Source organism: Notolepis coatsorum (assembly GCF_963971535.1).
Source record: "Notolepis coatsorum genome assembly, chromosome: 12".
Classification (NCBI taxonomy): domain Eukaryota; kingdom Metazoa; phylum Chordata; class Actinopteri; order Aulopiformes; family Paralepididae; genus Notolepis; species Notolepis coatsorum.
Genome location: NC_140176.1, coordinates 7019105 through 7045853, shown reverse-complemented (window position 1 = coordinate 7045853; position 26749 = coordinate 7019105). Strand labels below are relative to the sequence as shown.

Here is a 26749-nt window from a genome sequence, read left to right as displayed (position 1 = left end):
GAGCCGAGGACAGACTAGTGTCACTCCTCTCTGCTGCTGGGAGGAGGAGGAGCCAAGGACAGACTAGTGTCACTCCTCTCTGCTGCTGGGAGGAGGAGCCAAGGACAGACTAGTGTCACTCCTCTCTGCTGCTGGGAGGAGGAGCCAAGGACAGACTAGTGTCACTCCTCTCTGCTGCTGGGAGGAGGAGCCAAGGACAGACTAGTGTCACTCCTCTCTGCTGCTGGGAGGAGGAGCCAAGGACTAAATAAACTCCTCTCTGCTGCGACAGGAAGGGGAGGTGTGACCATGAAACTGAATCAGATTTTTTTTTATTTTTTTTTTTTTATCTTTTTCCCCCTCCATTTTCCTCCGATTTTCTCCCATCCCAATGTTAGTCGTATGCCAATTCCCAATCCCCTTCCTGGTCGCTGCGCACCTACCCCCCACAGTCAGATCATCTGGGAGAGTGGAGGCTACCACGTGCTTCCTCCGACACAGGTCCAGCCAATCACCGCTTCTTTTCACCTGGCAGCGCGGATCCTCCCTGAGAGGGCGTAGCGTGTGGGAGGACCACACTATCCCCCTCAAGTCCTATCCGCGCTTAGCAGGCGCCCCGACCGAACTGTAGCAGTCGCTGTTTACAACGACCCGGACCCACCCCGCCAGCTTCTCCCACCCTCTGATACAGCCAATCGTATCAGTGCAGACGGCCAGCCAAGCTGGTGACAACCCCGGAGCTGTGAGCTGGATTCGAACAGGCGAATCCAGCTCACAGCTCCGGGGTTGGTGACGAACGCAATCTCCGCTCGGCCACCTAACCGCACTGAATCAGATTCTGAGGATTTTCAACTATGGACGATTAATTGCCCTAGTTTAAAACTATATACGACATGTTTTTCATGACGAATAACACATGAGGAACCCACAGAGTACAGAATCCAAGGGAAACCAGATTTGATAAAAAGAAAAAAACATGTCATACGTAATAAGGTAAAAGGAAAAATAGGTTGTTTCGGGAAGAGACTACACCCTCTCTCACGTTATGATTATAAGTAATCTTTGTACCGAAACACACTACATGCAAAAAAAAAATATATATATATATGTATTTTTAACGAATGGTTTTGACTTTAATGATCTGGTTGCCTGCTCTGTGGTCGGCCTGCCTGCTCTGTGGTCGGCCTGCCTGCCTGGCTGCAGCGGATCTGCTGCACGTCCTGCCCCGGTGCAGTTCTCCGTGTGCAGCACACCAGTAAAACAACCGGATAGGGACCATATAACAAGCCAGCTGTTTCCCCAGAGTTGCATTCAGAAAGACATGGCACACCTTGTTGTATATTTGCATGATCAATGTTGACGTTGGGTCTCTGTCGCCTCGTTGGAAAGCGCCTCCAGTCCAACACGCGACCCGGGAGCATCCGGCTGACGGGATAGAATCGTCGCTCTATAATCTAGCTGTGTCGCCCCGTCCGTCTCCTGTTGAAAGCCCAGTCAGTCTGTATAATTCAGGGTTCCCACAAAAAATTCCCAAAAAGATATGTCCTGGAAAATTGTAATTGTATTTCAGCTCCTCAGATTGTAAACCTAGGTGTGTATTTTGTTGGTAGGATTATAGCAGCGCCGCACAATTTGGGACCCACAGGGCAAAGTTTGTTTGACACTTGTAAAACAAAAAAACACGAAACATATCTAACAACATTAGGGATGGGTACCGAATTCGGTACTTTTAAAGGTACTTACTGAAACACGTCGGTACTACAGAGTATCGATTCACGTGAGATACCGTTTAAATATTTTTAATTTTTAATTTTATTCTTTTTTTTAACTTGTTTTTTTTACACTTTTCTTCATGTCAACGTTCACACGCACAATATACGCTTACCTAGGATTTTACTTGATTCAACAACAAAGCAGTCGGGGCAATGGCAAGCCGAAAACCGTCTTGTGTGGTTATTTGAAGTTTGGATTTTTATTTATTTTTTTACAACTGAGGTAGGTAGATTACATTTTTAGAGACTAAAGTACCGGAAAAATTTACCGTTGGGTACCGGTATCGATTCACATGGGCCGTATCGGTTCAAATGTGAACGGTACCCATCCCTAAACAACATATCTAACAACGAGAGGGGGCCAGACGATAGCGGTGATGGGTGCAGCAGTCGCCTGTAATGAAGGTGAGACACTTCATCATGAACCCTGCATCATTAAAAAAAGGAGGAATAAAACTGGGCTTGAATGTGTCTGTATACTAGGTCTACCGGTAAATTATATGACCCTCTCTGAGCAAGTGATGTCCTGGATTGTCAAGACAAACTCCCGGAAGAGAGTGGGAACCCTGGAATTTGAATAGGGTTCAGGTTCATTTGATAAATGCATCGATGTTGATGACTGCCCACGGCTGTGCTGTGTGGAAAGATATTCAAATACATTTAACCCTTTCACTACCACACTACAGACCGTTAACCTTTCACTACCACACTACAGACCGTTAACCTTTCACTACCACACTACATACGGTTAACCTTTCACTACCACACTACAGAAGGTCAACCCTTTCACTACCACACTACATACGGTTAATCTTTCACTACCACACTACAGAAGGTTAACCTTTCACTACCACACTACATACGGTTAACCTTTCACTACCACACTACAGAAGGTTAACCTTCCACTACCACACTACAGAAGGTTAACCTTTCACTACCACACTACAGACAGTTAACCTTTCACTACCACACTACAGAAGGTTAACCTTCCACTACCACACTACAGACAGTTAGCCTTTCACTACCACACTACAGAAGGTTAACCCTTTCACTACCACACTACAGACAGTTAACCTTTCACTACCACACTACAGAAGGTTAACCGTTCACTACCACACTACAGAAGGTTAACCTTTCACTACCACACTACAGAAGGTTAACCCTTTCACTACCACACTACAGAAGGTTAACCTTTCACTACCACACTACAGAAGGTTAACCATTTCACTACCACACTACAGAAGGTTAACCCTTTTTTTTTTTTTGATCCACTTTTTCTCCCATTTTTCTATATTTTTCTCCCATCCCAATTTCGTATCATCCAATTCAACCCTCCCCTGTCACGAACGCTGTTTCTTGCCTCCCACAAGCCGGCTGCAATGTGGACTAAGTCATACATAGCACAAGTCCCCTCCGGTACTTGAGGTAACAGCAGTCGCATCTTTTCACCTGCGCAGCTCGACCTCTCAGTGTCGAGGAGTAACGCGTGGGAGGCTCACGCTGCCCCCGACACTTCCTGATTCTACTGCGCAGGCGCACCAACCGACTTGTAGGAGTCGCTTGTTCACAACGTTCGATCCCCACCCTTCAGTTTTCCCTCCCCGTAATACGGCCAATGTGTATTACTGCGGACGACCAGCCAAACTGAAAAACAATGTGGAGAGCTGGATTCGAACACGCGAATCCTAGCGTCTCCACACTGGTGGCGAGTGCCTTAGACCACTACACCACCTAGCCGCCTTAGAAGGTTAACCCTTTAACTACCACCATACAGACGGTTAACCCTTTCACTACCACACTACAGAAGGTTAACCTTTCACTACCACACTACAGAAGGTTAACCTTTCACTACCACACTACAGAAGGTTAACTTTTCACTACCACACTACAGAAGGTTAACCCTTTCTCTACCAAACTACAGACGGTTAACCCTTTCTCTACCAAACTACAGACGGTTAACCTTTCACTACCACACTACAGAAGGTTAACCCTTTCACTACCACACTACAGAAGGTTAACCCTTTCACTACCACACTACAGACGGTTAACCTTTCACTACCACACTACAGACGGTTAACCTTTCACTACCACACTACAGAAGGTTAACCTTTCACTACCACACTACAGACGGTTAACCATCTGTAGTGGTAGTGAAAGGGTTAACCTTCTGTAGTGTGGTTGTGAAATGGTTAACCCTTTGTCATGTGACAGTGAAAGGGTTAACCTTCTGTATTGTCGCAGTGAAAGGGTTAACCGTTTGGTAGTGTGGTAGTGAAAGGGTTAAAATAAATAATTGTCCCACTGCTAGTACTCAACCTGGCTTCGTCAGTGAGACGCTCGTCATCGTCTAGTCCCCACTCTGATTGGTTCTGGCTTCGTCAGTTAGACGCTTGTCGTTGTGTAGTCCCACTCTGATTGGTTCTGGCTTCGTCAGTGAGACGCTTGTCGTTGTGTAGTCCCACTCTGATTGGTTCTGGCTTCGTCAGTGAGACGCTTGTCGTTGTGTAGTCCCACTCTGATTGGTTCTGGCTTCGTCAGTGAGACGCTTGTCGTTGTGTAGTCCCACTCTGATTGGTTCCAGGCTGTGATGTAACCGGGCTCTTGTCTCTGGTTGGTCAGGTGGACTGCACCCAGCACTACGAGGTGTGTTCGGAGAACGCTGTGCGAGGATACCCCACCCTGCTCTTCTTCAACAACGGACAGAAGGTATGGAACGTGTCTATGATGCTGTGTATTAGGGCTGGGCGATAAAACGATAACGATAATTATCGCGATATATTTTAATAATCAATATAGTTTGATAATAAAAAAAAATAGATCAAAATTTTTTTTTATACTTATAACAATATTGATAATTATTGATATAGAGTGATATGATAGCATTATCATATCGTTATCGTGATATCATTTTTGGCCATATCGCCCAGCCCTACTGTGTGTGTTATGAGAATGGAAGTGGAATGGTTTACGACGAAGAAACTAAAATGAGCAAGAACATTGTACAGTTAAAAAATTGGTACAAAAACGAGGAGCTATAAAATTGTAACTTTTTATTTCTACTAAAATGTGTGTTCTTTTTTATTGATTATTTTGTTTGTTATTTTAGGGTTGTAAGATATCTTTTATGTATGATATTGTGAGGAAGGGGCAGGACTAGATAAGCATTTGCTTCCTTCTGCTCCTTCTCAAACTCATTTGATTATCATTTAATGAATGTAAGATTACATTTTCTTTTTTATTATATGGTTTATTGTTGGAGATAAAACAACTCGACATATTTGTACTTTAGCAAAAAAAAACGCCTAGTTTGGGCCTAATTCTGCATGTAATTAGCATAAACGAGCTGTATTGGGACTATATTCTGCATGTCATTAGCATAAACGAGCTGTATTGGGACTATATTCTGCATGTCATTAGCATAAACGAGCTGTATTGGGACTATATTCGTCATGTCATTAGCATAAACGAGCTGTATTGGGACTATATTCGTCATGTCATTAGCATAAACGAGCTGTATTGGGACTATATTCTGCATGTCATTAGCATAAACGAGCTGTATTGGGACTATTCTGCATGTCATTAGCATAAACGAGCTGTATTGGGACTATATTCTGCATGTCATTAGCATAAACGAGCTGTATTGGGACTATTCTGCATGTCATTAGCATAAACGAGCTGTATTGGGACTATTCTGCATGTCATTAGCATAAACGAGCTGTATTGGGACTATTCTGCATGTCATTAGCATAAACGAGCTGTATTGGGACTATATTCTGGCCTCTAAAGAGGAGGCTTGTGTGGTTTTATTGATACCATTAGCATTCAGACATCTTGAGGTCAGAGGTCGAGGGGGTCATACCTTAACAGTTTGAGTGCCAGCCTCCGTGTCCTGTTTACCCCCTTGAGTGCCACCACCCACTTCAATGATGGCGCTCTCATATTTGCGAACGCATAAACTACATCTTAAATTATGGCTATGTGTCTAATCTGGCCGTCGCTTATCAATGACTTGTTTGCAGTCAACATTGTCGAAACGGATTGTTTTTTAATCGGTTCATTTCCGTTTTATACCATTTTGAAAAACGCTAGTTTCTTGAAACTTCCACAGAAGATTTCAGAAGATTCTGTGATAAACGGCCTTTACTGTAATACACAAAACGCGTTGTCATTTTTCGGCCTATTTATGAATCGTTTTCAAATAAACGCTAGATTATCGATAGTATGTGTGTACTTATGCATGTTATAGAAGCAGGCTGAAAAATCGATTCTCTTATTTCCTGATCGCACACACACACATAGGGCCCATGTTGATATCTCTGTGACAAGCTCTGATTATCCTAAGACTGGTCAAATAGATTCCTTACCTCAGATGTTCTCCAAAAAGATTATTCCAATTCCTGATTGCCATTCCAAATATCGATCGCGTTTATTGATCCAACGCTGGGTGCTCGAACACATTATTCCACGCTGTTCTGCGGGACCACAAAGACTGCAATCGGCTCCGGTTACTTGCCTGAGAAGTAAAATGTGGATTCCGGACAATTTCTTTTTCCCATGCGGTTCATTCAATCCATTCCAAAGGGGTGCAGTACCATCCGGGAGACGATAGGGGGCGGTATTTTTCCAATGGAGCTCAGAGAGTTTGCAGCACTAACGTGAGGCTAGATTGATGAAATATGAATGGAAATCGCTAATAAAAGAAATAACTATTAAAAGTGAGATTTCTCGTCCGTGGCACTCCGGTCGGCATGAAATAACGAGAATTCTCGTCCGTGGCACTCAAAGTGTTAAGCTAGCTTAAAATAGCTTCAACTTTTGAGCAACATCTACCCCGTTTGCCAGTGAACTAGCATGTCTTCCTCAAGATCTCTGCTTTCAAATGATACCAGTCTTCTATTCGGTATCTTAAAAAATGTGCCCGCTAGAGCCCTTTTTAAACACGGCTAATCAAACTGCGGGTTATCGGTAACCATAAATCTATGTGGGCGATGAGCCAATCAATATCTCGCAATAATACCAGTCAACTGATCGAACTGTGAGGCTTCACTGGTCCGTTGTTAAGAGCTCATTACCTGTCGCTCTTCACCGATACCTGCGTTCTGCAAACGCACCATTATGTTAGATGTAGGGATGTCCGATATTATTGGCCTACCGATATTATCGGCCGATATCAGCATTAAAATGTGATATCGGAAAATATCGGTATCGGTTTTCCAAAAAAATAAAAAAACATTTATTCTTTTTACATTTCTATAACCTTTATTTACCCAGGCAAGCAAGTAAGAACAAATTCTGATTTTATTTATTGTCAAAAGTATGCATAATATTATGTTAATTCCACAACAAGACATGTTAATTACCTGAAATTATTCAGTTTTTTGGGGGGAAACCCTGCATATATCGGTATTGGTTGATATTGGTATCGGAAATTAAGAGTTGGACAATATCGGTATATCGGTATCGGTAAAAAAGCCAATATCGACCATCCCTAGTTAGATGGGTTGTAATTGAAACCCGTGTTGTGATGGATCAACGTGGAGGAATCCCTGTCCAGCGAATGAGATGCATCATTGTTCCTAGTTGTTGTTGTTGTTGATCGTTACCGTCCACAGACGGAGCAGTACCGAGGGAAGAGGGACCTGGACAACCTTAAAGACTTTGTGGACAACCAGCTGAAGGCGTCGCTGGAGGAGCCAGAAGCAGAGGAGCCGTCGAACAATGAGATCCCCACAGCGGAGCCAGTGAAACAGGAAGTGGAGGTGGGTGTGTCAGGGGGGCGGAGCTATCGGGGAAGGCGGCGTCGGGCTGATCTTATTCGTGACGTTTTGAGTTGTGACGTTTCACCTTTTTGTGGCTCAAATATACTTTATTATGAACATGGAGCATCATGAGACATCGTCGGAAACAATAATCGTTGACACGCTGGGATTCATACAAATCTGCACAAACAAACGACCTGCATCTAGAAAGAAAAGTTTAATAATTTTCTGAATCTGCCGCCTGATTGCATCTGATTGGTCCTGAGTTTACAACCTAATTAGTGCACCTGGACACCATCGCCTCGTATTTACCATTTGATCACATGACACGTGTTCCGACTTGACGAGGACCGACCGAACGCACCATTTAGGTTTTTTAGACGCAAAGCACCTCATAGACCGGCGGTGATGTTACTCAGTCACCTAGTCACAGTTAGCCTCTCTGCCCCTAGTGGAGGCTCGCGGGCAGTGCGCTTTGTTTAATGGCCAGGTCGCGTCAATACTTTTACCAACGGATTTCCAGTTCCGCATGCGCGTTCTGCGATCTGATTGGCCACTGACGTTTCTGGTCATGTGACATGTGCGCCAATCGTGTGACGCCTGTTTCTATCACCGGTTAAGCTTAGGCACTCTTTCAAAGTTGGTTAAGGTTAGAGTTTGTCTTAGCGCATGGCGATAGAACACCAGCCCTGATTCCAAACTCTAACCTTAACCAACTTCGAAAGAGTCGCCTGAGCTTAACCAGTGATAAACTAGGCGTTAGGTAGTTTGCAGGCTGTTCGAGGCGGAAATAGGCGCAGAAACGGGCGTCACGCGATTGGCGCACATACATGACCAGAAACGTCAGTGGCCAATCAGATCGCAGAACGCGGAACTGGAAATCCGTTGGTAAAAGTATTGACGCGGCCAGGTCAATCTATTCCATAACGCTTTGCATCTATGACCCTGTGTGTCCTTATTGATGCAACACTCCAAATAGTATGTAACAAAAAAAGTATTCCTGTCTTGCTGCTTCCTCAATCTTTTTGCGTTGTCCCAATCAAGCGGTGCTTGTGTGTGTGTGCGCGCTAATTGGACCAGGGGGAAAAGCAGGAGCGCCGTCAGCGCTTTGACTCGTCGCATCACAAGCACAGATGGTCCAGAGTCCTAAAATAAAACCACTAGCATTTCAACTCCATTCTTTTGATTTAATAAAAGGAGTATTTTGAAAGAAAAGCAGCTCTTTTCTCTGTTGTGGTCAGGAGGCCACTGTGAGGGTTGATGTGGCCCGGGCGCCAAGATGGCTGTGGTGTGGTCATGAGAGAGAGAGCCCGCACCATCTCCACATAGCAGCTAATAAACCGTGGGGGAGGTTGTTGAACAGATGTTGGCCAGTCGAGAAGCAGACGTGGGTGAAGACGCATCTCTGGACAGCTGCTGCGCAAGGAAACGCAGATGTGAAGCGTTCATAATGACATTAATAATATCTCGATACAGAATCCAAAGTTCCCAGGGATGTGTATATTTACCCGTTATCTCTAATAATAATCTTTATGTATATAGCACCTTTCATACATAGCGTGCAGCTCAAAGTGCTTAACGGAGCAAAAAAATAAAAACACAATTTGACAAAGCAAACCGAAGTAAAGAAAAGAAAAGCAGTGGTAGTCCAACTGGTGCAACAGAACCCAGCAGGACCCAGGTGTTTATATTGACCTGTTCTCTCTAATGGTGCAACAGAACCCAGGTGTTTCTATTGACCTGTTCTCTCTAGTGGTGCAACAGAACCCAGGTGTTTCTATTGACCTGTTCTCTCTAATGGTGCAACAGAACCCAGGTGTTTCTATTGACCTGTTCTCTCTAATGATGTAACAGAACCCAGGTGTTTCTATTGACCTGTTCTCTCTAATGATGTAACAGAACCCAGGTGTTTCTATTGACCTGTTCTCTCCACTGGTGCAACAGAACCCAGGTGTTTCTATTGACTTGTTCTCTCTAGTGGTCCAACAGAACCCATGTTTTTCTACTGACCTGTTCTCTCTAGTGGTCCAACAGAACCCAGGTGTTTCTATTTACCTGTTCTCTCTAGTGGTCCAACAGAACCCAGGTGTTTCTATTTACCTGTTCTCTCTAGTGGTCCAACAGAACCCAGGTGTTTCTATTTACCTGTTCTCTCTAGTGGTCCATCAGAACCCAGGTGTTTCTATTTACCTGTTCTCTCTAGTGGTCCAACAGAACCCAGGTGTTTATATTTTATTTACCTGTTCTCTCTAGTGGTCCAACAGAACCCAGGTGTTTATATTGACCTGTTCTCTCTAGTGGTCCAACAGAACCCAGGTGTTTATATTGACCTGTTCTCTCTAGTGGTCCAACAGAACCCAGGTGTTTATATTTACCTGTTCTCTCTAGTGGTCCAACAGAACCCAGGTGTTTCTATTTACCCGTTCTCTCTAGTGGTCCAACAGAACCCAGGTGTTTCTATTTACCTGTTCTCTCTAGTGGTCCATCAGGACCCAGGTGTTTATATTGACCTGTTCTCTCTACTGGTCCAACAGAACCCAGGTGTTTATATTGACCTGTTCTCTCTAGTGGTCCATCAGGACCCAGGTGTTTATATTGACCTGTTCTCTCTACTGGTCCAACAGAACCCAGGTGTTTATATTGACCTGTTCTCTCTAGTGGTCCAACAGAACCCAGGTGTTTCTATTGACCTGTTCTCTCTAGTGGTCCAGCAGAACCCAGGTGTTTCTATTGACCTGTTCTCTCTAGTGGTCCAGCAGAACCCAGGTGTTTATATTGACCTGTTCTCTCTAGTGGTCCAGCAGGACCCAGGTGTTTATATTGACCTGTTCTCTCTACTGGTCCAACAGAACCCAGGTGTTTATATTGACCTGTTCTCTCTAGTGGTCCAGCAGAACCCAGGTGTTTCTATTAACCCGTTCTCTCCTAGTTATACTACAAGTTGGTCCTTGTATCAACAGCTGGGTAGTATTGATGTGATGCAGTTTATTCCTTCATGGCACAGTTTCTCTGCACCCAGAGAGAGCAGTCAACTAGTTACTAGATGATGGAATTAATTATCACTTTGTAAGTGATCACTTTTTAAATCAAAATATAATTAATTCATATTACTGCATCATAAATACAGAAAGATGTCCCCCAGAAATGCCAGCAGCACCCTCTCCTCTGAGACGCTACGGTCAGCTAGTAATTATGGTCAGACAGCTATTTCCTGTTTCCGAACACCAAAGCCTCTCGGATGCTGCAGAGCCGTGTGAAAGATGACATCATCCGTCAAACCTCTGCGTATTATAATTAAGAACCGATCTGGTTGGTGCAGGAGGAGGGAGACTGGTTATGATATAACTGTTATAATATAATGCTCAGGAGAATTGGGGTTTCCCACTGGTATGATGCTGGGGTTTTCACTTTAGACACGAGGACAGGAAGCCGTCGTGAAATCGCTGTAGTCCTAAGAAAGAGGAGAACCTGGGCTTTCCATGGTTTCACGGGAAAACCTTTGTATTGGCTGGTATCCATGGTTTCACGGGAAAACCTTTGTATTGGCTGGTATCCATGGTTTCACTGGAATCCTGCTGCCTGGGAGGAGTTTGGACCCGGGTGTATTTCCTATTCCAACTATTGCATCAGCAACAGGAAGTAAACTTGGGTCCTTTTAGAATGTTACTGTTGTCACTTTGAACCCGTCCCTTAATATGCAATACACAGTATTTAATAGTAGAACACAGTAGAAATGATCTGTAATAATGACTGTGTAACATTAACATATTCCCCTCATTGCTGTTCTGCCACTTCAGTCCAGCGTGTTGACCCTGACGGAGAGCAACTTTGACGACACGGTAGCCAAGGGACTGACCTTCATCAAGTTCTACGCCCCGTGGTAAGTACAGGCTTTCAGAGTAGGCCGTGAGATTGTCTGCACTTACACCTATTTCAATGCCTCTTTATTGGGGGCAGTAGGGCAGCGCAACGACCAGGAAGGGAATTGGCATAACGACTAAATTGAGGGATGGGAGAAAAGATGAAAGGCAAAAATAAATAAGTAGGGGGATCCCTACGTATCCCTCTCTCCTTAACACTTTGAGCGCCACGCCTGGTTTTCCGTTTTACCGGCTGAATGCCACCATCGGCGCCAATGTTAACGTTAATATCGCCTAATCTATGTTTTAAATTATGGCTATGTGTCTAATCTGCCCATCGCATTATCAAAGACTATTTTCCAGTCAGTGCTGTCAAGGCAGATTGTTTTTTTATCGCGTCGTTTCCGTTTCAGAGCAGTTAGAAAAGCCTCCGTTTTGATATAAAAAAACAGCTCATTCTGGAGCATTCTATGAAAATCATCCTTTACTGGAATATTCCACAACATTGATATTCGTCGGCCTTTTTATGAATCGTTTTCAAATAAACGCTAGATGATCAATATTATACGTGCACGCAAGCACATTACGGCCGCGCACGGATAATCGCTCCGTTGATTTCCTCACGGACTTTTACAGTGAAACCGAAAGAAGACATTTCACAAAACAGCTTATAACTTCATCAAACTTACTCTGATTATCCTACCACTGATAACATAGAGTCCTTACCTGACATCAGATGGTATCCAACTGGTATATTCCAATTCCTGATCACCATTCGAAAAAATCGATACGTGTATGGATCCAACGCGATACTGTAGATCTCCATGATCAACGGGGATCTGAGGTTCCAGAATGAACTGTGGTAACCCCGGCTGGATCAGTGAACTGGAAAATGTGGAGTACCGGATTTTTTCCCCCTTCATTTTCATTGAGTCCATTCCAAAATCACTTATGTCATCTGGGAGACGACAGGGGGCGCTTTTTTCCACAGTGATCGCCGGCGCCGCTCGGCTATACTCGGGTAGACTCGGGTGATGCAATAATTTTTCAGATCGCTAAAAAAAAAAAAAAAAAATCAGAGAAATCTTGTGAGTGGCTAGCAACCACCTATAAAAAAAACCAGAGAAATCTCATGAGTGGCAGTCAAAGTGTTAATTGGCACATTTATATCGGTCCTTGTCTCCCGAGTCTTTCAGCCATCATGTGCTGGCGCATGGGACTGATGTATGGCGGTCCTGGCCTGTGTTTTGCCCAGTAGACTGCCACACAATGGTGATGGTGGATGGATGATAAGACACCCGCTACACTGAAGCGCTTTGTGTCCCTAGTACAAGAAAAGAGTGATATAAATTAATGGATTAATTCATTCTTTCCTGTAGGTGCAGCCATTGTCATGTTCCTCAGTGATTTATGAAAAATAATCTTTATTGAAAATGTGTTTTAATTTGTATACTGACAATGACAATTGCCCTGCAATGCAATATGATGAACATTAAATTGATTATCTAACGTGAGACCTGAGACCAGACCTTGTGGTCTTCTTACCTGAGACCAGACCTTGTGGTTTATCACTCGGGCCTAATTCACATTACTGTGTTATTCTGCAGGTGTGGCCACTGTAAGAACCTGGCTCCAACATGGCAGCACCTAATTCACATTACTGTGTTGTTGTCCTGCAGGTGTGGCCACTGTAAGAACCTGGCTCCAACATGGCAGCACCTAATTCACATTACTGTGTTGTTGTCCTGCAGGTGTGGCCACTGTAAGAACCTGGCTCCAACATGGCAGGACCTAATTCAGATTACTGTGTTGTTGTCCTGCAGGTGTGGCCACTGTAAGAACCTGGCTCCAACATGGCAGGACCTAATTCAGATTACTGTGTTGTTGTCCTGCAGGTGTGGCCACTGTAAGAACCTGGCTCCAACATGGCGGGACCTAATTCACATTACTGTGTTGTTGTCCTGCAGGTGTGGCCACTGTAAGAACCTGGCTCCAACATGGCAGGACCTGTCGGAGAAGGAGTTCCCTGGTCTCACTAGTGTGAAGGTCGCCGACGTGGACTGTACTGTGGAGCGCACGCTATGCAACAGGTTCTCGGTGAGTGTCCGGCGTTGATCCATCCTTGATGTGTAACCATGTATATTCACATGCATTCCTGAATAGTTGTATCTGTTAAAAAAATTATAGCCTTGTGTCTCTCAGAATTGTTTATCTTTATGAGCAATAAAGTGTTTCAAGCTCACTCAATGTTTTTATAATGAATGGAAGCAGGCAGTGCCAGTTAACCTTCGGGAGAGGTGTTAGTTGGACGATGCCATAGGCTAACCGGCACTGTCCGCTTCCATTCATTGTGCTAAGCTAGGCTAACGTGCAGCCAGATAGCTTTCTACTGAACGCACAGAGAGGAAACTGGTATCTTATCTTCTTGTCTCTCTCTGGAGAAGACGGTAAGCTAAGCTTTCCCAAGATGTTGACGTGTTCCTTTCATTTAACCGTGATCACGAAGATCTGATCAGAGATAATTGTCCTTTGTGTTAGTTGAGACACTTTCACACGTCAGTGGACCGATTGGCCTAAATCTTCGTGAGTTCTTCTTACACTGTGGTGGAAATGCAGACGACAATGTCTGAAGGAACATCCTAGTTCCTAGTGAAATGTAGTCCCAGCGGGGACTAAAAAGTTCTGGGTGATTTCGGTGGAAACTTGGGCCCTGGAGCCTGGAGACGTCCTGATTGTCCTGCTCCTCTCTCCCCAGGTGAAGGGTTACCCGACCCTGCTGATGTTCCGAGCCGGCCAGCAGGGAGACGAGCACCACGGGGGCCGTGACCTGGAGAGCCTGCACGCCTTCGTCATGAAGCAGGCCAGAGACGAGCTCTAGAGCCACCCAATCGGCACTCTTATCCACCGCCCTGCCCCACCCACACAGCATATCTGGCCAATCGGCACTCTTATCCACCGCCCTGCCCCACCCACACTGCATATCTGGCCAATCGGCACTCTTATCCACCGCCCTGCCCCACCCACACTGCATATCTGGCCAATCGGCACTCTTATCCACCGCCCTGCCCCACCCACACAGCATATCTGGCCAATCGGCACTCTTATCCACCGCCCTGCCCCAGTGCCCCACCCACACTGCATATCTGGACAATAGGACACATCTATTCTGCTGAGGGCCAGCCCTCTCCTCTCTCTCTGTCCAATTAGCACTCTATCCACCGCCCTGCCCCACCCACACTGCATATCTGGCCAATCAGCACTCTTATCCACCGCCCTGCCACACCCACCCTCCATATCTGGCCAATAGGACACATCCCTCTCCTCTCTCTCTGTCCAATCAGTTTCCTTTCAGAAAAGGAGTCAGGCGGTGGTGGACAGCCCTGACTACATGTGTTGTGAGCCAGGATGGTGAGACTCACCTAATCAATACCATGTTTAGGATGTGAATGTGTTTCATTGTCGCGGCCCAGCGCTCCCTAATCCTTTGGGTTAACCGGTTTGGCTTCTACAAATGAAGTAATGTGTCTTGACAACCACTTTATAAACGCTACTATTATTGGGTCAGAATCTGAACTCTTAAAATATGTTGTTAATAATAACGGCGGTAGTCGTCGTCGAGGACTGTTGTCGCTCCACATTCTGTCTGTGAATTTAAAACAAAAGATGTGTCAGTTGCCTGTACCTGACTGAATTTCTAGCCATTTGAAAACTTTTTTAAAAGTAAATTTTTTTTTATAATGAAACCAGTTGTCAAAAATCACGAGCTGTTAAAGATGGTACTGTTGTGTGTGTGCAGGGTTTAAATGATCTCGCCCCTTGATCCTGTCATGAAGTGGAGTGTTAAGTTGAAGGTACTACTTTTTAAAACTAACTCTACTCTCAGGGACACTCCCACGCAGACCAGTAGGAGTGGTCAGACCAGTAGGAGTGGTCAGACCAGTAGGAGTGGTCGAGGAAGAACGGTCGTCGTCGTCAAGGGAGTCGGGAGTCGGGAGCATTTCTTTTTGTAAGGATGGGACTTTTTCCTCCCAGTTTTGCCAAACTGAGGCCTAGCGTGGCATCATGTCTGTGTAGTTCTCGCGACCTCCGAAATGGCTGTAACATCATGGCAACCATTGTTTTGTGCCTGGCAATGGAAGAGACAACGGTGGCTATTTGTTGATGTATGAGAAATATATCAACAAAAACGTAATAATTTGGTGACTTATTACTGGATCTTGTAAACGAGTGACGGTAGAACAGTAATATCAGGCTTTTCCAGTGTTTTTACCTGCTCTACCGCTGCAGACGTTAGGCATTTTATTTTTAAAGTGGCTACCAATGGGTACAGACGGCCATGCTGGAAGAAAGAACTACCAATGGTTACACACGCAGCCATGCTGGAAGAAAGAACTACACAAACATTCTATGCAAGATCTCTTATTTGATTTCTATTGGAGAGCTATATATATAAGTGATGAGGGGACTGTAACCTTGTTTGTGGGTTCTTTTTCTAAATAATTATTCGTATGTCCGGACCCATTTCTGACTCCCATGACGACATCACCGCCCCATCCTTCGCTACTACTCCTGGCATAAAGAGTCTTTCACCAGCCAGCTCCATGTCTCTCCACCACCTGAATACCTGTAGCTATTGCTGCTTCAGTGTGTATTTAGGACCTCATCATCCCCCCCCCAACATGAAGACAGAACTGCACTTTGATAACTTGGTGTCTGTGGTCTTCCGTGATATTATGTACAACAAAAAGTCTGAATGTAAAAAAGTAGTTTTGTCATTTCATGTCACCGTTTGCCCCCCTACACACAGTGACGTGAGTCAATCGACTGTCTTAAAGGTTAAAGTGTGGGTTGAATGTTCAAAGAAGCGCCTAGCTTGTTTTTTAGAAGTACACAGACGACCATGAGCCTCTATGCAAATACATTTCACCTCCTTTTGTGTACATCTCTCTCCCTCATGCTGTTCAGTCACCCAGCGCTGCCGAGCCACTGTAATGCTAGACTCGGCTGTTTTGACTACTGTACAAAGAATGGTAAGCGATCTGGAGGAAATCATAGGACCGAATGTGTATATGCGCTAGGGATGCTCCGATATTGATTTCGGATATCGGCTAGATCGGGTATTGGAGACGTATTAAAAAAATTGTTATTACATTTTTAATAATTAATAACAATTCAGTACATTTATATCTGTTAATTTGTTACATTTTGTTTCACCAAGTTACGAAAGTAATGTTTTTAAGTCGTGCCTGATGTTGCCTTGTTGCACAAAAGAATGATCCCAGTCTCTTCCACACAGTGAGGCATACAGTTTATTAATTGAACAATGGGTATCGGATCGGCACTCGGTATCGGCCGATACCCAAAGTCCAGCTATCTGTATCGTGTCTGGAAAAGTGGGATCGGTGCATCCCTATACACGCTCTGTACACTGGTCACATCTGTTCATGACGACTGGCCAAATGTCCATTTGTTTAGTCGACGAGTGTATCGACACACAAATGGCGCTCGTACTGTTTCGCTTCGCCAGTTGAATCGAACGATGACTAGGAACTGATGCAGAATGGCATCAAAATGTAGGGGACGCCAAATCAAAAGGGAGTCATATTTGTAAAGCAATGGTTCTTAGTGGGGTTCAGGGGCCTCCAGGGGGGGTCCGTGAGCGGGTTCCAGAAGATGATGGGGGGGGGGGGGGGGGTAAAATGTCTCACTTAATTAAAACTAGTGAGCTCAATGATAATAACTGTTCTAATCATAGGTTTCACTCTGCTCCACTCTCCCCCTCCTACGCTGTAGAATTCTGGACTAAATCACACTCTGCAACGGTAATCTTGCCAGATCGGGGTCCCTGGAACAAAAATGGTCTATTACACGGGGGTCCGGGACCTAATGCATAATGTGTGTGTGTGCTGCTGTGTGAAGCATTCACTGGCTCAGCCCAAGGAAATCAGTGACTCCCACACATCAGTCTTTAGTCAGTACAAGTCTTTATGGATAGCACATGGTCAAGGCCACTCCAGTGACAGAAAGCAGTATTGTTTTTTTTCCCCCTTGTGAGTCATGGGTCATACATTTACCCATTTAATTTTGTACAAAAAAATAAAGAAGCTAATAATGGCAAAGTTGTAACAATGAGATTTCGTAATAAAATTTCTTTTTTCCAAAAATAAGTTTTTAAAATTGTGTCCTTTGTATCTTAATTCTGTTTTTTTTAATATGGCATGTGATTTTTTTTCTTTTTCATAAAATGTGCAATAAATAAGCTGAGAATGTACAAGTATTTACACACACAAGTCTACTAAACATGATCACAAATGTAAACAGCAGCTTACCAGAGGTATATTATGTAATTTTGGATTGGTTAGGTATAGGCACGTAAGGTGTTACTTGATTCTTTTTGGTGTTAGTTTTCCATTAATATGATCTTCGTTAAAAAAAAAGAATTCCATGTCATTCGGCTCCTAAGACGTGCTGTAAAAGGGACAGAAGCTGGGAATCCTTTTAGATGTTCAGAGTAGATCCTTTTAGATGTTCAGAGTAGATCCTTTTAGATGTTCAGAGTAGATCCTTCCAGATGTTCAGAGTAGATCCTTCCAGATGTTCAGAGTAGATTGCAGACGACTTTGTAGGTGATTATCATATTGAATACAAAACATGTCATGATAGGAAGCTGAACATGTTAGCATCATCTATGACCAATTGCGTCATGTTACAAAGCTGAACATGTTAGCATGATGTATGACAACACGTCATGATAGGCAGCTGAACATGTTAGCATGTTAATGACGCTAATGGAGGTCAGTGGGCATGAAGCATTGTATCAACATCCGCTAACATATTTGAGATTATGCTAACAATTGCTAATATTTAGCTTTTCCAGTATATCAAAAAACCAAACCAGTGCTGATTTTTAAGTAGTAGCCTGAGGGGTGTAGTGTAGAGGTCTAAGCACTGACTGGGTAGTGTAGAGGTCTAAGCACTGACTGGGTAGTGTAGAGGTCTAAGCACTGACTGGGTAGTGTAGAGGTCTAAGCACTGACTGGGTAGTGTAGAGGTCTAAGCACTGTCTGTGTAGTGTAGAGGTCTAAGCACTAGAGATGCTGGGTAGTGTAGAGGTCTAAGCACTGTGAGTGGGTAGTGTAGAGGTCTAAGCACTGGTGACTGGGTAGTGTAGAGGTCTAAGCACTGTCTGGGTAGTGTAGAGGTCTAAACACTGGGTGGATGGGTAGTGTAGAGGTCTAAACACTGGGTGGATGGGTAGTGTAGAGGTCTAAGCACTGTGTCTGGGTAGTGTAGAGGTCTAAGCACCGTGTCTGGGTAGTGTAGAGGTCTAAGCACTGTGACTGGGTAGTGTAGAGGTCTAAGCACTGTGTCTGGGTAGTGTAGAGGTCTAAGCACTGTGTCTGGGTAGTGTAGAGGTCTAACACTAGAGGCTGGGTAGTGTAGAGGTCTAAGCACTGTGTCTGGGTAGTGTAGAGGTCTAAGCACTGTGTCTGGGTAGTGTAGAGGTCTAAGCACTGTGTCTGGGTAGTGTAGAGGTCTAAGCACTGACTGGATAGTGTAGAGGTCTAAGCACTGACTGGATAGTGTAGAGGTCTAAGCACTGTGACTGGGTAGTGTAGAGGTCTAAGCACTGTGTCTGGGTAGTGTAGAGGTCTAAGCACTGACTGGATAGTGTAGAGGTCTAAGCACTGACTGGATAGTGTAGAGGTCTAAGCACTGACTGGGTAGTGTAGAGGTCTAAGCACTGGCTGGGTAGTGTAGAGGTCTAAGCACTAGTGGATGGGTAGTGTAGAGGTCTAAGCACTAGTGGATGGGTAGTGTAGAGGTCTAAGCACTGACTCGGTAGTGTAGAGGTCTAAGCACTAGAGAGGCTGGGTAGTGTAGAGGTCTAAGCACTAGAGAGGCTGGGTAGTGTAGAGGTCTAAGCACTGTGACTGGGTAGTGTAGAGGTCTAAGCACTGACTGGGTAGTGTAGAGGTCTAAGCACTGACTGGGTAGTGTAGAGGTCTAAGCACTGGGTGGATGGGTAGTGTAGAGGTCTAAGCACTGTGACTGGGTAGTGTAGAGGTCTAAGCACTGGGTGGATGGGTAGTGTAGAGGTCTAAGCACTGGGTGGATGGGTAGTGTAGAGGTCTAAACACTGGGTGGATGGGTAGTGTAGAGGTCTAAGCACTGGGTGGATGGGTAGTGTAGAGGTCTAAGCACTCGCCTTCCACCACAGAGACCCAGGTTAAATTCCTGGTAGTGGTACATCCGGCTTGGTTAGACGTTCCAACGAACACAAAAAGTCCTGGTCGTTGCTTTAGCGACTCCTACTGGCCAGTCGGGCACCTATCCAGCTGGAAGGGGAGTGTGGGGAGATGGCGTGAATCTCTGCGCACGTTGCGGTCTCCTTCTCACTGCCAGGTGAAAAAAAGCATCTGGCCACACCACATGAATCGGAGGAGACATGTGGTAGTGTACACCCAACCCAGACTGACAGAGGAGACACGTGGTAGTCTACACCCTCCCCAGACTGACGAGAGGAGACATGTGGTAGTCTACACCCTCCCCAGACTGACAAGAGGAGACACGTGGTAGTCTACACCCTCCCCAGACTGACAGAGGAGGCATGTGGTAGTCTACACCCTCCCCAGACTGACAGAGGAGACATGTGGTAGTCTACACCCTCCCCAGACCGACAGAGGAAACATGTGGTAGTCTACACCCTCCCCAGACTGACAGAGGAGACATGTGGTAGTCTACACCCTCCCCAGACCGACAGAGGAGACATGTGGTAGTCTACACCCTCCCCAGACCGACAGAGGAGACATGTGGTAGTCTACACCCTCCCCAGACTGACAGAGGAGACACGTGGTAGTCTACACCCTCCCCAGACTGACAGAGGAGACATGTGGTAGTCTACACCCTCCCCAGACTGACAGAGGAGACATGTGGTAGTCTACACCCTCCCCAGACTGACAGAGGAGACATGTGGTAGTCTACACCCTCCCCAGACCGACAGAGGAGACATGTGGTAGTCTACACCCTCCCCAGACTGACAGAGGAGACATGTGGTAGTCTACACCCTCCCCAGACCGACGGAGGAGACATGTGGTAGTCTACACCCTCCCCAGACCAACAGAGGAGACATCTGGTAGTCCACACCCTCCCCAGACCAACAGGATGGTGCGACGACCAGGACTGTGACACACGCAGGGAATTGGCATAACGACGAAAATGAAGAAAAACCGCAACAACATAAAAGTATTCGCCTGCTCCCAATTTGTGACCGATCAGATCAGATAAGACTTGAAAACAAAGCTCCCAGTTAAATGTTCACTCTCCTCCAGACACCAACCCTCACAATTACACTTGTCAACCATCCAAAACAACCAAAGGGATACTTTGAGAAAGCTGACACAGCGGCGGGTGTTTGAGCGGCTAAACGTTTTTTTCCACAATCTCTCGATGGGTCGTCGGGGGGGTGGAATCTTCTGTGGACTTTGCGAGTTCAACAACATGGAAATGGCCGTGCGGTATGTCCGAGGGATAAGGCCGTATTCTTCACTGCTTCGGAGGAAAACAGGAGTCCGGCCACAACATGCATCATGCCGCAGCCGCTCGGTGAGGCAGGACTCGGGGCCGGAGCAACAGCTAATATTGACACACTGGGGATATTTGGAGCAGCTCACTACTAAAATAGCCCCGTGGTCACTTTGGTCAGGTCCATTTTATATTTTAGGAAGGCAAATATGGCCTGAGAAGAAAATACATCGGTAACGGGGGGGGGGGGAGAGGAAATACAGATCTCTGTGTTCAGAATCATTCACCATTAAACAGTGTTTGGGTTTTGGTATCTCTGTGTTCAGTATCATTCACCATTAAACATCAGCAGAGTGTTTTGGGTTTTCGTTAGTCTCTCGAAAACGCGACATATAAAAGAGTTACATCTGTGTTTAAAAGAATCGAGCTATAGGCTGGTATTACTTTCTCCATCTGACGCAAAGTATTTCTGTATTATGCAATGCGTTCTGTCATTTGACCCCATGATGTAATTCGCTACCGTTGGCTTCCGTTGTGTGTTGTGATAATAACATTACATCAGTTCATCATCATCATCATCATCGTGGCGCTCTGAGAACTAATCCACCATGTTGTTCGGCGAGCAGAGGGTGAGGGGAGCAGCACTCTTGTCTTTCTTGTCCAACAACAGTTCGGTTTCTTCTCCCTCGTCCTTGAGTGAAGAGGAAGGCGCGGTATTAATAAACACACACACACACACACACACACACAACCATAATATACACATACATAAACACTATCCACGCACTCGCACAATCATTCACACACTCGCCGAACCAGGAAGTGACGCTTCCGTTTTCACAAAGCCAACAGGAAAACGTGGAAACTCAGCGGTCCAATGTTTGAAAGTACGTGGATGTTGCTGATCTCAGGAGTTCCTTTAGATCCGTCCGTCCCCCCCCCCCCCCCCCCCCTAAGAAATCTTGGTCCTCTGGTTTCTAGATACGGGAGGCAGGTGCCCGTGGTCATATACTGGTCGAGTTGTCCGAGATCACTGGAGTAATATGGGAATTCTTGTTATTGTGTTATTGAGAGGGTTTTCCCCCGTCGGTGGATGTTGATCTCGATGGGGTCGCGACCTCTCAGCCAGGACTCCTCCTAACGTCGTCGGTCCGTCTGCGTCCCGTCGTCGAACCCGCCGCTGACCCGCCGCCGACCGGTGGTCTCCGCGGCGCCCCCCGGGGGCCGTCAGTGGCAGCCGCACGCGCGCACCACCATGTTCTTGTACTTCTTCAGGATGACGTTGGAGTTGTCGTCGAAGTAGAGCACGGAGATGGCGTGAAGCTTGGTGGGCGCGCAGCACGGCTTGGGCACGTTCTCGGGGTTCATCAGATGGACCTTGATGGAAAAGGGGGCGATGATGTCAGAGGTTATTATTATTATAGAATCCCGTGAACGCACTCTCGCTCCACCTTGGAGAGGAATTGTTTGGAAAATCACCACAGTAGTGATGCAGGGTGGAGGCAGGGTGGCTGGACGTCCACCTTTATCTACAGTACAAATACAGGATATATGACTAAGTATGTATACACTAATAAAGGATATAAGACTAAGTATACACTAATGCAGGATAGATTACTGTAAGTATACACTAATGCAGGATATATTACTGTAAGTATATACTAGGGCTGTCCCCGACTAAGGATTTGGATGGTCGACTATGATTGGCCAAAATTTGCCGTTAGTCGACTATTGGTAAAAAAAGAAAAAAAAAGTATAATATATATATATATTAGAGGTGGGCATAGATTAATTTTTTTAATCTAGATTAATCTATCTGCAATCCTGGATTTAATCTAGATTAAAATGGCTAAAAAAAAAAAACCTGCCGAAGGCATTCAAAATATGTGTGTTCTACCCAAATAATGACCAGAAGTAAGTCCTTACTTTTTCTTTCCTCCTTATGTTTCTCAGGCCAGGTGGCCCATTACACCATGAGCCCATCTCCCGTTTCCAAAATGCATTACAGACTGTTTGAAAAAGCTGTTTTGCTATGATAATTGGTAATGAAATATCAAAATAATGTTCAATAAGATGTACTTGTGTTTAATAAGTTGTTTTATTCAGAAGTTAACACAAATAAATAATATTACCAGTACAGTACAGTATCTAGCACTCTCAGGAGCAAAACAGAAAGAATCATTTCAAACTTGAACTATGTGACATGGCTTGAATCAACTGCTCCAGTGGAGTTGCTCAGTGGCCAACGGTGTCAACTGTGGTTGTACTGGGCAGCTCCCAGGTGTGAATGGAACTGTGTGAATGTGAAGCAGGGCGTTCCTGAAAAAGAGCATCTGTGCTCAGCGAACCTACCCTGGGTAAATAAAGGTAAAAAAGAAAAAATGTAAAAAAAAAAAATTAGATTAATGTGTTAATTATATTATCGCGCGATACTAGTATAGCGTTAACGCAGCACGTTAACGCCGTTAACGGCCCAGCTCTAATATATATATATATATTTTTTTATCATTCCATTTGGGCTGTGGGGGGTGCTTAATGTCTGAAGGAGTCGACTGAAGCAAAAGCATGCAATTGGTCCACTGATGGATACATCTTGATATTTGTCTAGTCTAGTGTGTTCATTAGACGGGTGAAATCCTCTTTCAGTGCCTCTGTGCCTGTTTTCGTAGGCAAGTTAGCCTCAGGTATGCGCGCCATTAGCGTTAGCCACGCTTCTATGCCTCTTTTATTTTGGAAAGAATGATAATAAAAAAAAAAACCTTTTTTTATATATATTCGACTAAGAGGTTGGCTAGTCGACTACGGCTCCTTTCGACCGATTAGTCGACTAATCGACTAATAGGGGTCAGCCCTAGTATATACTAATAGAGGATAGATTACTGTAAGTATACACTAATACAGGATAGATTACTGTAAGTATATACTAATGCAGGATAGATTACTGTAAGTATACACTAATACAGGATAGATTACTGTAAGTATACACTAATGCAGGATATATTACTGTAAGTATACACTAATGCAGGATATATTACTGTAAGTATACACTAATGCAGGATAGATTACTGTAAGTATACACTAATGCAGGATAGATTACTGTAAGTATACACTAATGCAGGATATATTACTGTAAGTATATACTAATGCAGGATATATTACTGTAAGTATACACTAATGCAGGATATATTACTGTAAGTATACACTAATGCAGGATATATTACTGTAAGTATACACTAATGCAGGATAGATTACTGTAAGTATATACTAATGCAGGATAGATTACTGTAAGTATACACTAATGCAGGATATATTACTGTAAGTATATACTAATGCAGGATATATTACTGTAAGTATACACTAATGCAGGATATATTACTGTAAGTATACACTAATGCAGGATAGATTACTGTAAGTATACACTAATGCAGGATAGATTACTGTAAGTATACACTAATGCAGGATAGATTACTGTAAGTATACACACTAATGCAGGATAGATTACTGTAAGTATACACTAATGCAGGATAGATTACTGTAAGTATACACTAATGCAGGACTGATCTTCCCTGTGCCGTCCTTGATGTGGCTAACAGCGTCGACTGCAGCGGCTATTCTTCCTCAAACCGGTTCTGACCGGTGCCACAGGCGCCATGGATCCACTCGACGTCTCCCTCAGTTGACCGGCAGCTAACCATGACTTCTAGCCTTTATCTCATTTTCATAGCAGCGTTCGTTTTCCTATGCTTTTTTGTTTTTATGTACCTTAGATACTATTGCTACCATGTGTGTTTCATTACATAGTACTACCAATTATTCGCCTGTTCTATTCTCCATCCATCTATCATCCATAGCAACACTATATTATCAGACATCCTGTTGGGGGGACCCCCCCTTTGAACAGCCCATCTGAGGTGTCTCTCCTCCACGCCACCTGTGGTGCTTTTCCCCCTATTGCTAGGTTTTTAGTGAGTCGTTCCTTATCTTCATTGGGGAAAGTCTGGGAGTGTCGCATATTTGGATTTCATGGTGGTTTTTGTTCTTGATCTATTGTGATGTTTCTTCTTGACTCGTACAGCCCATGGGGGCAATTCCATGTGATCTCGGGCTATACAAATACATTTGATTTGATTTATGCACTAATACAGGATATATGACTAAGTATACACTAGGGCTGACCCCTATTAGTCGATTAGTCGACTAATCGGTCGAAAGGAGCCGTAGTCGACTAGCCAACCTCTTAGTCGAATACAAAGAAAAAAATATATATATATTTATAGTTTTTTTTATTTTTTATTTATTTTTTTTATCATTCTTTCCAAAAGAAAAGAGGCCTAGAAGCGTGGCTAACGCTAATGGCACGCATACCAGAGGCTAACTGCCTACGAAAACAGGCACAGAGGCACTGAAAGAGGATTTCACCCGTCTAATGAACACACTAGACTAAACAAATATCAAGATGTATCCATCAGTGGACCAATTGCATGCTTTTGCAGAGGACAAGGAGCCTTCAGTCGACTCCTTCAGACATTAAGCACCGCCCACAGCCCAAATGGAATGATACAAAATATAAAGAATTTAAAATATTTTTTTAAATATTATATATATATATATATATATATTTTTTTTTTTTTTAGTCGACTAACAGCACATTTTGGCCAATCATAGTCGACCATCCAAATCCTTAGTCGGGGACAGCCCTAGTATACACTAATACAGGATAGATGACTGTAATACACTAATGCAGATTAAGATGATATCCTGGTTATATGGTGTCTCACCAGGGTCTGCACGATGGCGTGGTTGGTGGCGTTCATGTGGGCGTTGAGCGGGAAGGAACATTCTCCATCACAGTAGTTGGCTGCGTAGCCTTCTGGAGCGATGATCCAGTCCTGGGACAGACACATGACAGACGGGGAAGGAACACATGACAGAGGGGGGAGGTGACGTCACCAATGTGGTCTATCACAGAGTAGCGTACTACTGAGTACAAGCGTGAGGCTCATTCATGCTAACACTTTTCATAATTGTTGCTAGGCAGAAATGACACATTTTCAATGTGTGTCTCCTCATTTTCAACAAAAGTGTTTCTTGACAATTCTTTAATCCCTCGCATTGTTGTTATGTTGCGGACATGAGTCATATATTGACTGGTTTCACTTTGGTTTCATCTGTATCTAACATGGAGGACAGACTGGCAGAGCAGATGGACACAAACAAGGAGCTTGTATGTATATTATCCAATAGATCCCTGTAACAGTTGTGGGAGATAAGACCCCCTTCCCCCTCCCTCTACACATCTTTCCTTCCTACCCCCCCCCCCCATTCCTTCCTACCCCCCTTCCCCACCTTTCCATTTATGTCCCCAAAGATGTCCCCACCCCTATGTTCATGTATTCCTGTGACCCCCACCCTTTCCAGTTTGTATTTATAAAGATGTTTCAAGATCCAGTGAGAGGTCTCTCTTCCCTGGTGTCCCAGCTAGTCACCTCGTGGAGAGTCATCCAGCCTAACTCTGACTATTTTCTATTGATACTTTGATTGAGTTAATAAATCGTCTCTTTGGACTGAGTAAGTTATTAGCTTCGGCTATCTTCCACCACACAGTGTATCATTACGATCAGGTACGATTACACCGGTGGGAGAGGTTTTGAGAACTTCACATCCTAATGACGACGTCACAATAGCTACTTGCCATTGGAGGCTAAATTAAGGTGTTATTTCTGGTTCAGATCTTCTACAAATGCTAGAATATAAACCTACTTTGGGTGTAAGAGCTCACAAACACATAAAGTCAGAACCCCATTGATTGTCTATGTGCAGCTAGCCCCAGAGTTTACATCCCGGCAGTGACACC

At 44.5% G+C, this 26749-nt stretch overlaps 2 protein-coding genes and 1 long non-coding RNA gene across 3 annotated transcripts in view; 2 read left to right on the top strand and 1 right to left on the bottom strand.

The window, feature by feature from the left end:
- Nucleotides 1–16995, top strand: part of txndc5 (thioredoxin domain containing 5) — a 39829-nt gene extending 22834 nt beyond the window's left edge. The window contains exons 6-10 of the mRNA XM_084326671.1: nucleotides 4371–4457; nucleotides 7364–7510; nucleotides 11308–11390; nucleotides 13338–13467; nucleotides 14126–16995. Of these exons, the coding sequence (XP_084182797.1) occupies nucleotides 4371–4457; nucleotides 7364–7510; nucleotides 11308–11390; nucleotides 13338–13467; nucleotides 14126–14248 (570 nt within the window). The 3' untranslated portion in view covers nucleotides 14249–16995. The remainder of the gene's footprint in view (nucleotides 1–4370; nucleotides 4458–7363; nucleotides 7511–11307; nucleotides 11391–13337; nucleotides 13468–14125) is intronic.
- Nucleotides 16996–17074: 79 nt separating this feature from the next.
- On the top strand, nucleotides 17075–19771 carry LOC311238581. Its single transcript, XR_014620380.1, has 2 exons — nucleotides 17075–18933; nucleotides 18992–19771. It is a non-coding gene; the product is annotated as an uncharacterized lncRNA (long non-coding RNA).
- Nucleotides 19772–21849: 2078 nt separating this feature from the next.
- The window catches only part of bmp6 (bone morphogenetic protein 6), a gene marked incomplete at its 5' end in the record, with an annotated part of 95984 nt that continues 91084 nt past the window's right edge, over nucleotides 21850–26749 (bottom strand). The window contains 2 exons of the mRNA XM_084326770.1: nucleotides 21850–22272; nucleotides 25674–25784. Coding sequence (XP_084182896.1) covers nucleotides 22123–22272; nucleotides 25674–25784 — 261 coding nt within the window. The 3' untranslated portion in view covers nucleotides 21850–22122. The remainder of the gene's footprint in view (nucleotides 22273–25673; nucleotides 25785–26749) is intronic.